The sequence below is a fragment of the Danio rerio genome, chromosome 17, assembly GCF_052040795.2.
Source record: "Danio rerio strain M-AB ecotype USA chromosome 17, GRCz13ab, whole genome shotgun sequence".
Classification (NCBI taxonomy): Eukaryota; Metazoa; Chordata; class Actinopteri; order Cypriniformes; family Danionidae; genus Danio; species Danio rerio.
This window is the reverse complement of record NC_141037.1, coordinates 54,961,948-54,980,092: the sequence shown is the minus strand read 5'-3', so window position 1 is coordinate 54,980,092 and position 18,145 is coordinate 54,961,948. Positions and strand designations below refer to the sequence as shown.

The 18,145-nt window shown below is 41.8% G+C and overlaps 1 protein-coding gene and 1 long non-coding RNA gene across 2 annotated transcripts in view; one reads left to right on the top strand and one right to left on the bottom strand.

Annotated features, from left to right (window-relative positions):
- The window catches only part of LOC147840047 (uncharacterized), a 543,896-nt gene that overhangs the window by 413,439 nt on the left and 112,312 nt on the right, over positions 1 to 18,145 (top strand). The gene's annotated exons all lie outside the window — the stretch shown is intronic.
- The window catches only part of tiam2a (TIAM Rac1 associated GEF 2a), a 128,313-nt gene that overhangs the window by 91,772 nt on the left and 18,396 nt on the right, over positions 1 to 18,145 (bottom strand). Inside the window, 5 exon segments of the mRNA XM_087291088.1 lie at positions 2,188 to 2,334; positions 5,490 to 5,675; positions 13,292 to 13,516; positions 15,427 to 15,596; positions 15,726 to 16,206. Of these exon segments, the coding sequence (XP_087147214.1) occupies positions 2,188 to 2,334; positions 5,490 to 5,675; positions 13,292 to 13,516; positions 15,427 to 15,596; positions 15,726 to 16,206 (1,209 nt within the window).

Sequence of the window (18,145 nt, the reverse complement as noted above, 5' to 3'; positions counted from 1 at the left end):
ATACAGACAAAGGGGTCGATCACACCGAACAATTTTTTTGCATTGAGAGGTGCCTTTTTTGAATGATTTACTAACGGCAGCGAGCATTTTGCGCACTACTTATGCGCCCTGTGCACCTCGCGTTTTTACCGTAGCACGCTGTGCACTCACAGTTAAAAAAAGTCAACTCTGAGCGGAAAAAAAGCGTGTTACGTTAGTCCAGTCTTTTTCATTCTCCAATCAAATGAAAGCAGAGGCGGGGTTTCCGTTGAGGTGCCTGCAGTGTTAGTGTTGTCAAAATGACTACGGAGACTTTTGAAGATGGAGGAGAGACTTGTGGTCGCTGTTTTGAGTTATCCGGAGCTGTATGACTTCACAAATTTTGAATTTAACAATATTATTAAATATTACAATTATATTAATATCAACACTCGCTCACGTTATGCGGCTGATTCAGTCGTACTTGTTTTTCATGTCAACAAAAATAGCAGAGCGGTGTGTCTCGCATTTTTGGAACGGAAAAGCATGTTTGGTGTGATTGGCCCCTTATACAGACTAAGGGGTCGATCACACCGAACAATTTTTTTGCATTGAGAGGCGCCTTTTTTGAATGATTTACTAACGGCAGCGAGCATTTTGCGCACTGCTTATGCACACTGTGCACCTCGCGTTTTTACCGTAGCACGCTGTGCACTCACAGTTAAAAAAAGTCAACTCTGAGCGGAAAAAAAAGCGTGTTACGTTAGTCCAGTCTTTTTCATTCTCCAATCAACTGAAAGCAGAGGCGGGGTTTCCGTTGAGGTGCCTGCAGTGTTAGTGTTGTCAAAATGACTACGGAGACTTTTGAAGATGTTGGAGAGACTTGTGGTCGCTGTTTTGAGTTATCCGGAGCTGTATGACTTCACAAATTTTGAATTTAACATTAATTTTAAATATTACAATTATATTAATATCAACACTCGCTCACGTTATGCAGCTGATTCAGTCGTACTTGTTTTTCTTGTCAACAAAAATAGCAGTGCGGTGTGTCTCACATTTTTGGAACGGAAAAGCATGTTTGGTGTGATTGGCCCCTTATACAGACTAAGGGGTCGATCATACCGAACAATTTTTTTGCATTGAGAGGCGCCTTTTTTGAATGATTTACTAACGGCAGCGAGCATTTTGCGCACTGCTTATGCGCCCTGTGCACCTTGCGCTTTAACTGCCTGCTGCGCCTCGCGTTTTTGCCCTTGCGTGAAAAAAAGTAAACTCTGAGCGAAAAAATGGTGTAACGTCAGTTGTATCTTTTTAATTATCCAATCAAATGAAAGCAGAGGCGGGGTTTCCGTTGATGTGCCTGCAGTGATTGTGTTGTCTAAATGACTACGGAGACTTTTGAAGATGGACTTGTGGTTGCTGTTTTGAGTTTTCCAGAGCTACATGACTTCACAAATCTTGAATATCAAAATATATTAAATATTACAACTACACTAATATCAACAGCAACACTCTCGCACAACAGGGAGCTGATTCAGTCGTTGACTAGGGACATAACAAAAAAGTGCGCCTTGCAATTTGGGAAAGTAAAAGCATGTTTGCTGTGATCGGCCCTTAAGACGGCTTACTAGGTGGTAAAGAAATGCAACAGATTCAGCAAAACAGGCATGGGTTACTCATTTATCTGCCACTTTCCATTCCAAACAACACACAGTTGTCTAATTGCAGAGACAGTCCCACCTGCAACAACCTGCTGTTAAATGCTTTTCTCAAGGGCACGGTCCTGACAGGAAATCTATAAAATACTCTGGCTCACGGGTCACCCCTCGCTGGGTTTAAACAAACAGCCCGGCCCAGTTCCTTAACTGACAATTTACCACCATTATTAGCACAGCGCAGTAACAGCTCAACAGGGAGGAAACATCATCAGCTTCATCAAAACCTCGAGGCTTTAAACTTGGTAACCAGATATGAAATTCCTAGAGTGAAAATAGCCCCTTTATTATCTCTGAGCATTTCGGAGAAGGGAGGTGATGCGGGGGAACCGACTGCATTTTGAATCCTGTCAGCTCTGTAATTACTACCTTTAGAGAGTCTTTATTTATCAAAGTCTTTTTATTTGCACCTGTGGGAGGAATTTCCCACCAGCATGAACATAATACATAAAACTTGATATGCAAATAGACTTTCCGAACATTTGGGTTAAGTCAGACGGAGTGGGTGTACTACCTGTGAGAGAGAATGCTTTTTTTCATGGCCTCGCTTGGTAAGAGTATCCAGGCCCTTAAGGGATGAAAAGACCCCTTTCTTGCTGCGGCCTCTGTGGGAGAGAGACAGAGAGCGCTTTCGCATCGTGGCCTCATCTCTGGAACAGATCTGTAGGACAACAAAGAGATTTGCGGTAAGAAGCTAGACAGAAATTGCAGATGTAACAATAAATGGTGTCCTCGTACAATATCTTCAGGGGAAAAGAGCATTGGGAGACGAGAACAGTAGTTGCAGCAGGCAGCTAATCCTACTTAAAAAAACAGCCTAAACCAGTCTAGGCTGGTTGGCTGGTTTTAGCTGGTTGACCAGGCTGGTTTTAGAGGGGCTTTAGAGATTTCCAGGCTGGTTTCAAGCCATTGGTCTTAGGGCCTACTCACACTATGCCATCCGTACCGTGCCCAGGCCCGTTTCCTGGATCGTTTGAGAAGTGTGAGTGCGCTGAATCGGGCTCAAGCACGGTTCACTTGGCCGGCCCTGGCCCGGTTGGAAGAGGTGTGCCTGAGCACGGTTCACTTGGGCTTTGGCACGGTACGCTTGTGTGTGAGTGCAATACCCGCCAAAGCCCGAAATTGAAAGCGAGATGTGACTTTTAAGGGACTGTTTCATATGGATTTATTAATCATTCTTAATGTTCAGTGAACGCAACCTGCCGTAGTTTATTAAAGACGAGAACTCCTCACTGCACGACAGCTGCACGCCTACAGCAGACCTCCTCATTCCTGCAGCACGAGAGCTTTATGATTGTTTATGAGCGCCAAAAGTGGCGGATCTGTTCGGCGAAATATCTGACTGCATGTCACCGCATCCCTAAGGACTGTTTGGCGAAATATTTGACTGCACGTCACTGCATAATAAACATCTGAAACGATATAACTAGAGAATCTCCACTGTGTTGCTGAGTGAGAGAGCGCTTCTCACTGAACAGCGCAGCAGCGATGACGTAAGCGTGCCGAGGCCCGATTGTAGTTTGAGTGCGGGCCATCGGGGGAGACGGGAGGGGGGACAAGCGTGCTTTGGCCCGGTACGAGGCAACTGTACCTAGTGTGAGTACGGCCTTAGCTGGTCAATCTGGGAGATGAAAAAGGTGAAAAAAACACCTGCAAGTTCTGTAAAAGATCAAACCTCAGCCAGGAAATGCCGAGCTCAGACTGCATGATTTTCAAAGTAGTCGTGTCACAGATGTTTCCACACTGCATGACTATCATGGCTTGCGTTCTGTCGCTGCTTTGTTTACACTGCAAGATGGATCGGCGACAGGGACATTCACATTGCATGACTTTACTATAGGAAGAATCGCCGACAACTTTGTCCAAACTACGTCTCACAGCCAAAAACACGTCGTTTATCTTTTGTTATTAACTACATAATGAGAAAAAAGCCTTTAATGGGGTAGAAAATGTACATATTTGCTCACCTGGGTTTAAAGGGAATTAGCCATTTCTCCTCAACATTCTTTTTTAACTTTCTGTATGAAATGTAAAACAGACACGGGTGCTCCTGTCAAATTTATACTAGTTTTTCCTCCATTTCTTGGGTCCAAATAACCAAAAATGAGCGCTTTTAACTTCTCCCTCAACCTCCCGCTGGCCTGCAGGTACACACACACAAGTGAAAGCTGCTCTCTCCTTGGCTGTAGGCGATCGCTGATGTTATTTTCAGTCAAAACTCATTTCACACGGCATGATTTGAATCGCCAACAGCTCCAGAAATTTTGCACGCCAAATATCTCGCAGGCATCGGCGACTCATTGGTGATTCTCTCAGATCACGTCGTTGATAGATCATACTGTGTGATTGTCACTCACGTGCACAAGCACCGATTTGCCTGTGATTTCAGGCATTTGAGTCGTCAGGCATTTGAGTCGTTGAGTCAAAATCAGGGGTAAAATCATGCAGTCTGAACTCGGCATAAGGAAAAGTAACCCAAAAATAACTCAAAGGTAACATAACGCATTACTATCAATAAAAAGTAACTAAGTAACGCAGTTCGTTACTTTTGGGGGGGGAGTAACTTAATATTGTAATGCATTACTTTCAAAAGTAACTTTCCCCAACACTGATCGCAAATGACGGCGCCTTAAGGCTGATTTATACTTCTCTGTCAAACGCCGGCGTATGCTACGGCGCTGACGCATAACCCTTCGCCGTTGCCGTCGGCGTCGCTGACGTGCACCTCTCAAAAAATGTAACTACACGTCGCAACGACGCGTAGCGCAAGCTCTGTGATTGGTTGGCTTGGTATCGCTGATGAGTCTGGGCGGGACCGAGAGCAGCGTGAATGGCGCGAGCCTGATGAAGCGATTGTTTACAAGTGTGGAGTCCCGTGAAGAAGCTCCGCATGGAAAGTTTTGTTTTGTGTTTACCTCATAGTTAAAGTTGTTGCACGTCCGCCGGTTCCTGCCTCAAAATGAGCGAGTTTGAGCCACTTGTACCAGGAAGTGTTCAGGAAAAGCAAAACAGCAGCGAAGAAACTCGACACAGAGGAATATTAACACCTCACTGCCAACTAGCGTTTCGGAAGTGTAATGCAGACCAACAGAGACAATGCACAGAAGTATAAATGCACAGCTACCACGTTGCATGCGCCATGGGTTACGCCGGTCACTTGACGCAGAAGTATAAACCAGACTTAAGGGGTTTGCATATTGGAAGCGATGCACATATTGGGGGCAACAAGCTCTCACCGTCCAGGCAATAACATCCAGCGCAGAACACTCAAACACCCAACGATTTTTAATTTTCTCTATAAATAAAACTTGTATCAGAGTTGCAACAATGTTTTGTCAGCTGGTCATCCTCTGAGAGAACTGTTGAAGGTCGCTTAGCAATCTACATACACCCACACCTGGGCCACGTTGATAAAAAGGTTGAGGTTGGGGACAGAAATTTAATGTATAGACCATTTCAATGTCGTCATGTCAAGTCATTGGCCCATGAATATTTCCTGCTTGTTATTAAACTATTTTATAACTGTAACAATTCAACCATAATGTAATGTTAAAACAGCTATAATAACATTATTTATCAATATGTGGCTCTTTTTGAATTCTCGGAAACTATAGAAATTAAAAATGTAAATCAGGAAATACGTTGGGACCATTGTTTTTGTTTACATCCCCCAAAATAGTCTGTAGGCAGAGAATCCACTGATCTCACTTCTGCTTTCCTTCAGGTTTACCTCTTCTTTATTAGGGATCCCCACAATGGAATGATCAGCACCCATCAATCTGGACAGAGTAATAGCTTACAGTCAAGGCTACTAACCAGTGCATGGAAGGAGGAGACGGAGAAGATTCCCAATCGGGCTAGTGCAGCTTTGGTGCGGCGGCTGGCCGTGGCTAGGAGGCTCTTTGGGTTGGGGAGCTCGCCTCCTTGCAGACTGGCCAGGTAGCATCGCATGCGGAAAAGGTCCATATTGAAGCGCTCGAGATTCTGCTCCCATTGTTGAATCTGTCCACAAATGAAAGCAATGATCAGTGAGAAAGGGTGTTGCTCCCACTAGTGACAAGCACAATGATGCTTTTTGTTATCTATAGTGGCAGAAACAGACTGAGTCATGGATGTTTGTGGCTGTAATTGCTCTCAGATGTGAGAGGGGCATAATGGGACTTTCTCTAATCCGCAAAAGCCATTATCTATTGTAATAAAAAATAGCTCATAGGGGAAACCCTGGAATTTAGGGCTTTGCTCTTTTGACAAAACAGATTAAAAAAGGGAAAGAAACATGCCAGGGCTGTTAATCACAATTCCATGAAGAATATTAGTTTGCAGATTTTTTAAAAACTTAGTCTAAACAACCCACTTAAAACAGAGAGCGATGTTTGACTGACAGTCATGACTAATGTACCATTTAGGCTCCTTCTACACCTTCTAAGGTTGTTATTTTAAAAATGTGTCTACACCAACAGAAAATGTCCAAAATGGTATTGTGAAATAGCTGACGTATGAACTAATATTATCCCAAAATGTTTCAAAGAATGTTCAAATCCATAATAAATCATTTTTTCCTAAAGGTGTTTTTTTTAACATGACGGATATAATTCATGCAGCATAAATAGCTCTTTACTTTTTCTTTTTTTTTAGACAACAAACAAACAAAACCCGTGACACACATGTACATTTAGGTTCTATAAAAATGTCCAAAAAAAATTATATGAATAAAAATTCATAAAATAATATAAAAATAAATACAAAAAAAGCAATAATTTTAATTAAAAGATATTTTACTCATATAAAAAGAAAAAGAAATAATAAAAAATAACAAAGGTTCTATTCTTCTAAAACAACTGAAGGGTCCATCGTCTTTAAGTGATCTAAAACACGTTGTCAAGTGTGATAAAACATGTCAGTACAACCACTTACAGTATATCGTGTGTTTTTTCTAAGGTCAGGTGGTATAGAAGTTCCATGAGCCATTGCTTAAAGGCAATTTTTACCTTCTAGCTAAAACCGTAGCAAAGGCTATCACATTTATCTTGCCTTATTAAAACATAACGAGTGTGTTGTGATACCAAATACTGAAATCATAGCCACAGGTTTTATATAGGTATTTCGTGCATCAGAGAGATATTTAAATAATAACTGCCAGAAACCCTTGAATTTTGAACAAGACCACACATATGAGATAGTGTAGTTGGCTCAATATTGCATCGGTCACAATTAAGCTCTACAGTGCATCCGGAAAGTATTCATAGCGCTTGACCTTTTCCACATTTTTTAATGTTATAACCTTATTCCGAAATGGATTGAATTAATTTATTTCCTGAACATTCTACACACAATACTCCAGAATGACAATGTGAAAAAAAGAGTTTTTTGAAATTGTTGCAAATTTATTAAAAGTAAAAAAAAAAAAACTTGAAAAATCAGATGTACCTCAGTATTCACAGGCTTTGCTCAACACTTTGTTGATGCTCCTTTGGCAGCGATTACAGTCTCAAGTCTTTTTTTAAAAATATGATGTCACAAGCTTGGCACACCTGTCTTTGGGAATTTTTACCCATTCCTCTTTGCAGTACCTCTCAAGCTCTATCAGGTTGGATGGAAAGCGACGGTGTACAGCCATTTTCAGATCTCTCAAGAGATGTTTAATAGGATTTAGGTCTGGGCTCTGGCTGGGCCACTCAAGGACATTCCCCAAATGTTGTGAAGCCACTCCATTGATATTTTGGCGGTGTGCTTTTGCTCATTGTCCTGCTGGAAGATGAACCGTCGCCCCAGTCTGAGGTCAAGAGCACTCTGAAGCAGGTTTTCATTCAGGATGTCTCTGTACATTGCTGCATTCATCTTTCCCTCTATCCTGACTAGCCTTCCAGTTCCAGCTGCTGAAAAACATTCCCCACAGCATGATGCTGCCACCACCATGCTTCACTGTAGGTATGGTATTAGCCTGGTGATGAGCAGTGCCTGGTTTACTCTATACGTAACACCTGGCATTCACTCCAAAGAGTTCAAATTTAGTCTCATCAGACCAGAGAATTTTGTTTCTTATGGTCTAAGAGTCTTTCAGATGCCTTTTGGCAAATTCCAGGCGGGGAGTGTCTTCTGTCTGGCCACTCTACCATAAAGGCATGATTGGTGGATTGCTGCACAGATGGTTATCTTTCTGTAAGGTTCTCCTCTCTTAACAGAAGAACGCTGGAGCTCAGACAGAGTGACCATCGGGTTATTGATCACCTCCCTGACTAAGGCCATTTGCCACCATTCACTCAGCTTAGATGGACGGCCAGCTCTAGGAAGAGTCCTGGTGGTTCCAAACATCTTTCACTAACAAATGATAGAGGCTGCTGCGCTCATTGGAACTTTCAGAGCAGCAGAACTTTTTCTGTAACCTTCCCCAGCCTTGTGTCTCGGAGGTCTACAGACAATTCCTTTGTCTTCATGCTTGGTTTGTGCTTTGACATGCACTGTCAACCCTGGGCCCTTATATAGACAGGTGTGAGCCTTTTCAAATAATTTCCAATCATCTGAATTCACCAAAGGTGAACTCCAATTAAGCTGCTGAAACATCTTAAGAATGATCAGTGGAAACAGTATGTACCTGAGCTCAATTTAGAGCTTCAAACATAAATGTGGAATAAGTGGAGCGATATTAATACTTTCCGTATGCACTGTACGTGTGAGCTTTTAGCATAGTTTAGTGACATTATGATTAACGTTTCTTGAACTATTAAAGTCACACATAATCTGTTGAGTGACACATGCACGATCAGCCTGGACAGGCACTGTGCCAATAACGTGGAAATTCTAGTGATGAACTGCATTTTAAGAAGGTGCAGCTTAGACACTAAAAAGAACACAGTGGCTTGTACAAGGCTTTGGATCCCAGACATTTTCTATAATTGTGTACCCAGAAACAAAGTGTTTAAATGGTACAGAGAAGACACACATTTTACAAAGCAATTATCACTTGAGATGAAAAGCATTATTGCTCCAAAAACAAGCAGAACTTTAAGAAAGCTGAAGTAAACAAGACAAGCAATAGCCAGGCTGAATTTCATTTAGCTTGCTGAAATAATTGTGTGCAAACTATCCAACTCTCAAATTCTGCATGGGTATTGTTTCTTATTCCAGTGCTAATTGAACCGGTCCACACCTTTAACCTTCATTTGTGTCTTTGAACGTTCCCCTAGCTCATACAGAGCGCTTTAGTGTTAGTGTTGTAGATGTAAAACAATTATAATTGAGTTTTGGGGGGGGAGGGGAAGATGAGGTCAGTGGAGACTTCAAACTGCTCAGCTGGCACTGATTTGTGAAGACAACAGATCAAAGTGGTCAGGTTTCTCAGACCATTCTAACCTCTTCGCCTTCCCCAAATCTCTCATCCAGCGCCTGGCACCCCCTGACTCCCCCTTTGACCTTTGCGTCAGCTCCAGAATTTCCCATGAAGTCTTGGTTTGATTGTTATCAGGGAGAGGGAAAAACTTCTAATTACATTAGTCAACTAAAGCTATGTGGTTCATACATCCTAGTAAGATTAGCATGCCTTCTGTTAACATGGCAAAGCCCTCAATGATTTACCTCACCATTTCAGACAAAACGAAGGGATTCGGAAATCTCTGAACACCTCATGACAAAGCCTCAAACAAAATCACTCAGATCTTTTGTAGTTGCACCTTCATTGTCTTTAAGAGATATTAAAGCACATACTCTGTTTTGTCTTCTTCAACATATCAAACTCACACACAGACATTGTTAGGATAGTTGAAAATTCTGTCACTGTTTACTCCCCATGACTTGTTCCAGACCAGTTTGAGCATTGTTTTTGTTCTGTTGAACACAAAAGATACATTGAAGAGTCCTGGAAACTTGAAACCTTCCATAGTACTTGTTTTTCCTACTATGGAAGGTGAATGGTTACAGGTTCTTCAACATTCTTTAATACAACTCGTTTTTTTTTTTTGCTTGTTTATTCTACACGGACAATACACTGGACATTGTTCTACAAAGATAACCGATGTTGCGTACACAGGGCATATAGTATAAAATAAAAATAAAAACAATCAAGAATAAGGGTGTCACGATCCTCCAAATCCTCGATTCGATTACATTTTCGATTTCTAAGTCACGGTTTGATTTGATTTTCGATTATGAATAATTAATTGATTAACAATGAATTAATTATTTGTAGCCTACCGTTTAAACTACCTGACCTGCATGGTCTTTGTTTTACCCATAAACAAATCATACACTAAATGAATAAAGGTAAGTTACACACATAATTACCACCTGTCAATCTCTTTTTCTGCGGGACTCGTGAATAGGCAGTGATCTGTGTCGTTATAATGGCGTCGGTAAAAAAGGTGCACAACCAACAGGAACCAGCCAACAGTATCTGAGGTGTTTGCTAAAATTACCAAGTACAGGTGTGAAAGTAAAAGATTGAACCAGTCTACTGACCCGCTGACTGCCTGGACCTGCTGTCTCGAGCGCTCGAGTGTGTGTGCGTCTGTGTGTGCCTGTGTGTGTGTGGTCACATGATGTGCGTTTTCAGCGGTATTGAGGAGGAGGGCTGCTCAGAAATGCTACACGCCAGTGTGGATGTGGATCGTTGTCGTTCTAAAATGCCATTTAAAAACTAAGAACTATTAGTGTAAACAGGGCCTGAGTGTGTATTTTTCGCGAGCGGATTTGCAACGGGGGCGGGGCGGAAGATCGCGATGCGCCCATCGTCTATCAGCCCAACCCTATTATGTACATAGCAGAGCTTGCAAACTGTGTTTTTTTTTTTGTCGACAACACGAACGGTCAAATTAACTAACTGGAAATCCAAAATACTTTCACACCGGCGACTTTCTGAAAGAGGAGAGGGTTTAAGCTCTGTCGACGGGTCTCCTGCGTGTGCAGTTCAACAAGCACTTCAACAAGCGTGTTTTTTTTCCCGCTTGGCAAGCCAAGCTGACGTGACATGGGGGCGTGGCAGCATCGACGATTCTATTCTTTGATTCGATAATCGAAATTAAGTATAAATTTTGATCGATTTCGATTTAAAATCGAAATCATGACACCCTTAATAAAGAATAAAACACAATAGGCCTACAGCAAACATGCACAATATATACAGAGCCACAAACAAAAAATGCAAGTCAATCTGCATAAAGAGAAATGTAAACGTGACCAACCTGAAAGCATAATGCTTAATACTCACACTGCTGTAAAGATTTCAACCATTCTTTCAGCTTTACCGAAAAAAACTGGGAGTTCTGATCGTAACTTTAATTGAACAGCCATGGCATTCCAGAGATGTGAACCTTTTACTGAAAAGGATGACTGACCCACAGTGGTTCTGCATCTGCGGATTTCAACAATTCCCACTTACTGCCCCTCTAGTCTTCGTCACATCACTACTGAATTTATGTACCAATTCACAGACTACTTTAGGGGCAAGACCATGTATACCAGGGCCGGAGTGGTACTACTTTTTAGCTCTGGAGTATCAAGCCTTAAGCAGGTCGCACACCAGAAGCGCCGCTCGGCGGCGCGCCGTGCCACGCGGCACCACGCAGCGCCATGCATTTTAGAATTCTAAACATAGGTTTCTATCAGGATACACACACCGGCGCCGCAAGTCGGCGGCTGTCGGCGGCGCCCGGCAACGGCTCAGGACGCAGTTCATTTTTCAGCCGCGCCACAGAGCGCCATCTGATTAGTTTCATGTTAAATATCATTCGAATGTGCGCGTCTGGTGTGTGATACTTTAAACTGTCATGTACGCGCCGTGTCGCGGCGCCGAGCGGCGCTTCTGGTGTGCGACCTGCTTTAGACCGGCCCACCTCAGTCGACGACTGACTATATTAAAATAACGTCATTTCCAATTCAGTTTCAAATGACATTAACACGTCTTTTTCAAGGACACAGCTGCTTTAGAACTTCAAATGTTTTTCATAAATATGAGAACAATAATTCTTTATAGATATACAGTCCTTTGTAACGGTCGTCACACAAAAAAAATATGTACCCCTACATAAGTAACCCAAACAGTATTTTATGTCTTAACACTAAAAATGAAAAAAAAAAACATATTATAATCTGGTGCGGTTCGAACTCAGGTGGCTGCGTCATAGCGTAACGTAATAACCACTAGACCACGACGGCACTGTTATCTGCTGCTAATGATGTCTACTTTTTTTTTTACCCTGCTCTTTTTCTCCCCTTTTTAGATTTCTGATCAAGTTATGTCAGATTTATTAATGTAGTGAATCATCTGATTTTCGTTGAGCAGGTGAAATATTCATTAATATAAATTAATATTCACGAAGGTGCCGCTGTTTAGAGTGGAATGGGGTGCAGCCCGCAGGTTAATGATGATCGTCATCAACCTGCAGGCAGCATTTTGCTCACGGGGCTGCGGGAAAATAAATAAAAAGAGCGGAGCTGTGGCAAAATAATGATTAAAAAGAGTAAGGTTAAGGTCAAATAAACAAATAAATCAAAAAAGTGCAACTGCTGAAAGTGCAAGCAGCTAGGGACACCGGCCCTCGCGGCCAAAAAATTGACCGGCCCACCGGGAATTCTCCAGGTTCTCCCGATTAGCCAATCCGGGCCTGATGTATAAACTTAAACATGGTTTTTAAAAATGAAAACTTGATGATTATTGTGTCTTTTGAAATACTTTATTGTGATTGGTCAATTACTCAATATTGATATTAAGTGATTTATGATGCTGATTATCGAACAATAATGACAACAACAACCCTTTAGGCAACTGATACCTAACTGTGATAAATCATAAATATTTTTTTCAAACATTCCTGTGTTGACCCAGCAGACACACAAAATCATAATCATTAAAATTAGGTGAGGTTTAGGTGGCCAGCGTCTAAGGACAACGTTACTTTGGTGTCCAATAACGACAGGAAATGAAGTTGATATTTTGTTTGTTTTAGGTTGCAAAATGACCAAAATCCAACGTTGAATCAACATTTTAAACCGACGTCATAATAACGTCAAATGCTGATATTTATTCGTCAGGTACGGCAACCAAAATCCAACATCTGACAGACAACATAGTGGTAATGTCCACACAACGCCAAGCTGTAACATCAATAGATGTTGATATTCGGTTGATTTTAGGTTGTGTTGGAAAATGACCAAAATCCAACTTGAAAACATCAAAACGTAACAAACTATATTTTTTAAGAATTTGACAATGGTGCCATTTCAGTTACTTGACCCCAGATTATTGCACAATAAGACATACGTGATAATATCATAGCATGCACAAACATTTGAGCTGCTTTTTTTTCTCAATTTGCATTAACAAGCAGTTGGACAGGTGTACCTAATAAAGTGCCAGTGAGTGTAGGTGCTGGGAAGTATAAATGAAACCGTCAAGACTCTGTCCAAGTAAAATTCCCTATAATTGACAAAGTGGAATACACAGAGTTTGAAATAGTGATGGGGATTTCTCTAAATGAAAGTGCTAAGGAGAATTTGTAAGTGCATTAAATACACTTGATCCAGCTCTTTAAGATTACTAGAAACTTGCAAACTGCAGAGCTGTGGGCCTCCAAACATTGGGTTTGAAACCCCTGCCAATTACAATGGATGACTGCAATAAACCTTACCTGGTTTTCAATAGCTTTTCTGTTTTTGGGGTCACCAACAACGGACAACTGAAGCTCGGCCATTTTCTTCATTTTGCCATCCATGTCGATTTTCTGGAGAAGGCCACGGATCTGCCCACGTAACAATCGCAGTGTGTCCTCTTTGCCGTAGCGTTTCGCAAACAAAGAGGCACTTGCTGAATGAATTGCAGTAACCCAGTTCTCTAGGTCAGTCTGACTGGAGGCCTAGAGTCGAGAAGAAAGAAAGTAAACGTGACCTTTTAAACTACAAAACGGCTGTGAATAGGTTAAATAAGGTTATTTGATTCTTCGAGTCGACTTAATCTAAAATAAATAAAATAAAAACTATCTATGTGTGTCACGGTGGCTCAGTGGTTAGCACTGTCACTTCCCGGCAAGATGGTCACTGGTTTGAGTGCCGGCAGGACTAGTTGGCATTTCTGTGTGGAGTTTGCATGTTCTCCCCATAATGGCGTGGGTTTCCTCCAGGTGCTCCGGTTTCCCCCACAAGTCCAAAGACATGCGCTATAGGTGCACTGAATAAACTAAATTGGCCATGCATGTGTGTGAATGAGTGTGTATGGGTGTTTTCCAGTACTGGGTTCCAGTACAGTATTCTCCATTTCCACCTGGGCATACTCATCCCGAGGTCCTCAGATTATGCGGAGTCACTGATTGGACCCAAGACCAGCGACGAGATGATCCCAAGGTGTCCATATTTGGGACCAGGCCGTATCCTGAGCAGCTGCTGCGGTGGTCATAAGGGAGAGGAGAGCATGAGACTGATTCCAGTGACGCCCCAGGGACAGACGAGTCTTCGCTGAGGCCTAGCTTCCAGCCTCCACCGCTGAGACTGCAGCTCTGCACAAGACTTTTGGCCAGCAGAGAAATTAAAATGGTCATGCCCAGCTGAGTCTGGTTCTCTCAAGGTTTTTTTTCTTCACTCTCCTATTGGTGAAGTTTTTTTTCCCTCTCCGCTGTCGCCACTGGCTTGCATGGTTCAGGATCTGAAAAGCTACTCATCGATGAATTTGCTCTTCAGTGTTTGGACTCTCAGTAATGACTTCAAACCACACTGAACTGAGCTAAACTGAACTGAACTTAAACACTAAAAACTGAACTACCCTGATCCAGTTACTATGACCATTTATGTGAAGCTGCTTTGACACAATCTACATTGTTATGCTGTGTTCACACCAGACGCGGAACGCGTGGACAAATCGCGCTATTCGCGCGTAAATAGCCACGTAAACATTTAAGTTTACTCGCTTCATTCGCGCGTCAAACCCCACTTCATTCGCGCATCAAATCCGCTTCATTCGCTTATCAAATTCACTTCAGAACAGATGCGGATTCGCGTGATGGGCAGGGATTCATTGCTAAAAGGCTAACATGGATTTTATGAAGAAAATAACAGAGTTTATGTACTTTATGAAGGCTGAAAAACAGCGTCGATACGTTTAGGGTCGTGTCTGAGACCACTACATCCTTTCAGATGTGCATCCAGCTCTGTGAGCTCATAAATTCCTCCAGAAACTGAACATGGATGACGGAGGCTTTCAGCGGTGCCTCTGACTGAGCCAAGCCCAGTTTGATGACTTGTTGTCGGTGTCGCCTGGAGGATTTCCCTCAGGACCCTATCAACAGGTTCTACGTCACAATCTTGCCCCCACAAGAGCAAGCTTCTGATTGGTTAACGCGGCGCGAATGTCCGCTGAAGTTCAGATTTTCGAACTCGAGAGATTCGTGCGAAACGCACATTAAGCGCGTCAAACGCGCAAAACGATCATTTCGCCCCGCGCGTATCGCGGTATTCGCACCGCGCAATTCGCGTCATTCGCTCCACGCCATCCGCACGTATCGCGCCGCAGGATGTCTATTCGCGCGTTTGCATTAACTTAACATGTAAATCACTCGCGCTTGACGCGTGTTCCGCGTCTGGTGTGAACGCATCATAAAAGCGCTATACAAATAAAGCTGAATTGAATTGGGTTGCAGCTAGAAGAACATCCACTATGTAAAATATATGCTGAAATAGTTGGCGGTTCATTCCGCTGTGGTGACCTCTGAAAATAAGGGACTAAGCTGAAGGAAAATGAATGAATTACACTGTAAACTCATGTTTTTAATCTGACCTGGAAAAGGTAAACATCGCCATAGGTGTTACTAAGGCAGAAGATATTCTCCTTCTTAGGGTGTTCGGGAACAGCCTGGACTACGCTATCTTCTGCGAACAAGGCATAGCATGGAGATTCTGGCTCTGAAGATGCCTTTCCATAGGTCTCATAAAACAGCAGTGTGCAACCTGCAAGAAAAGCAAAAGCAGGTCATCATCGGTCACTTTGAGCAGTTGTGTGGTGTGTTCACTGCACAAAGGTGAATGACACTGTACTGTAGATCACTGTGGTAGTTGCAGTAATCATAGTGTACTTACCCTTGAGAGTGACCCAGAATTGCTTCCATTTTCAACGGCTCACTAGCTCCAGTTTGCGGTCCTTGTGTACAGTGAGCAAGGGCTTGAAGGACAGCCACCCAGCTCGCCTAACTACCCCTTGTTCTTTCTCGAACAGCAAATCCAGCTGCTCCAGAGACCCTGGGATTTCTTGACTACTGCTTCCTGTTTCCTCTGAGGAGCTCTCACACCAATCTTCAGCTCCTCTTTCTGCTGGAAGTCGGGCAGTCTTTAACTCCATCATAAAGTTCTTGTAGATGTTTTGCCGTAGAATGTCATTTCCTAAATTAAGGGCTCCGGCAGAGCCACTGCGGCTGTGCAGCGAGCGAGAGAGAGAGCAGGATTGAGACATGCCATTGGAGGTAGCCATAAGGCTGGAGACCTGAGAGGGGGAACTGGTATCTGCAGTGAGTCCATCAACACCGCTGTCAAAGCAATCGACCGGCTCGTTATATCTGGGCTCCTACAGAAAACAGGAAACATGGAGGTGAAATTAAGGCTGTAATCTGTTTACTCGTTTCAGAAATGGATAATTTGAGGACCACAAGTAATGAAATCTAGGTAAACTTCCTATTTTATTATTCTGAAAAAAGGTGCTTGCCCACGCAAACGTCCCACAACATTTAAAGGGGTGGTTCACCCAAAACTGGAAATTATCATTCAATTCAGTATTATTCAATACACAGAGCTGGTCATTCTGTACTTACACTCTCAGTTTTAAGGGGTCAAGCCAAATCTCATTTTAAATCTGTGATGAGATCTTACTGCTGAATGTTCCTGTGCACCTATGAGTTACTCAGGTGATAATCACCACCTTTTCAGAAGGGCATATCAACATAACTTACTTTCTTTCTTTCTTTCTTTCAATCTATAATATCATCTATCCATCCATCCATCCATCATATCATCTATCTATCTATCTATCTATCTATCTATCTATCTATCTATCTATCTATCTATCTATCTATCTATCTATCTATCTATCTATCTATCTATCCATCCATCGTATCATCTATCCATCCATCCATCCATCCATCCATCTATCTATCTATCTATCTATCTATCTATCTATCTATCTATCTATCTATCTATCTATCTATCTATCTATCTATCTATCTATCTATCTATCTATCTATCTATCTATCTATCTATCTATAATATCATCAATCCATCCATCCATCCATCCATCCATCCATTTATCCATCCATTATTTTATCCACCTATCCATCTGTCCATCCATCCATCCATCTATCTATCTATCTATCTATCTATCTATCTATCTATCTATCTATCTATCTATCTATCTATCTATCTATCTATCTATCTATCTATCTATCTATCTATCTATCTATCTATCTATCTATCCATCCATCTATCTATCCATCCATCCATCTATCCATCATATCATTGATCTATCCATCCATCCATCTATCCATTCATCCATCTATAATATAATCTATCCATTCATTCATCCATCCATCCATCCATCCATCTATTTATAATATCATCTATCCATCCATCCATCCATCCATCCATCCATCCATCCATCCATCCATCTATCTATCTATCTATCTATCTATCTATCTATCTATCTATCTATCTATCTATCTATCTATCTATCTATCTATCTATCTATAATATCATCAATCCATCCACCCATCCATCCATCCATCCATCCATTTATCCATCCATTATTTTATCCACCTATCCATCTGTCCATCTATCTATCTATCTATCTATCTATCTATCTATCTATCTATCTATCTATCTATCTATCTATCTATCTATCTATCTATCTATCTATCTATCTATCTATCTATCTATCTATCTATCTATCTATCCATCCATCTATCTATCCATCCATCCATCTATCCATCATATCATTGATCTATCCATCCATCCATCTATCCATTCATCCATCTATAATATAATCTATCCATTCATTCATCCATCCATCCATCCATCCATCCATCCATCCATCCATCTATTTATAATATCATCTATCCATCCATCCATCCATCCATCCATCCATCCATCCATCCATCTATCTATCTATCTATCTATCTATCTATCTATCTATCTATCTATCTATCTATCTATCTATCTATCTATCTATCTATCAACCCATCCATCCATCCATCCATCCATTCATCCATCTATAATATCATCTATCCATCCATCCATCCATCCATCCATCCATCCATCCATCCATCCATCCATCCATCTATACATCTATCTATCTATCTATCTATCTATCTATCTATCTATCTATCTATCTATCTATCTATCTATCTATCTATCTATCCATCCATCCATCCATCCATCCATCCATCCATCCATCCATCATATCATCGATCTATCCATCCATCCATCCATCCATCCATCCATCCATCCATCCATCT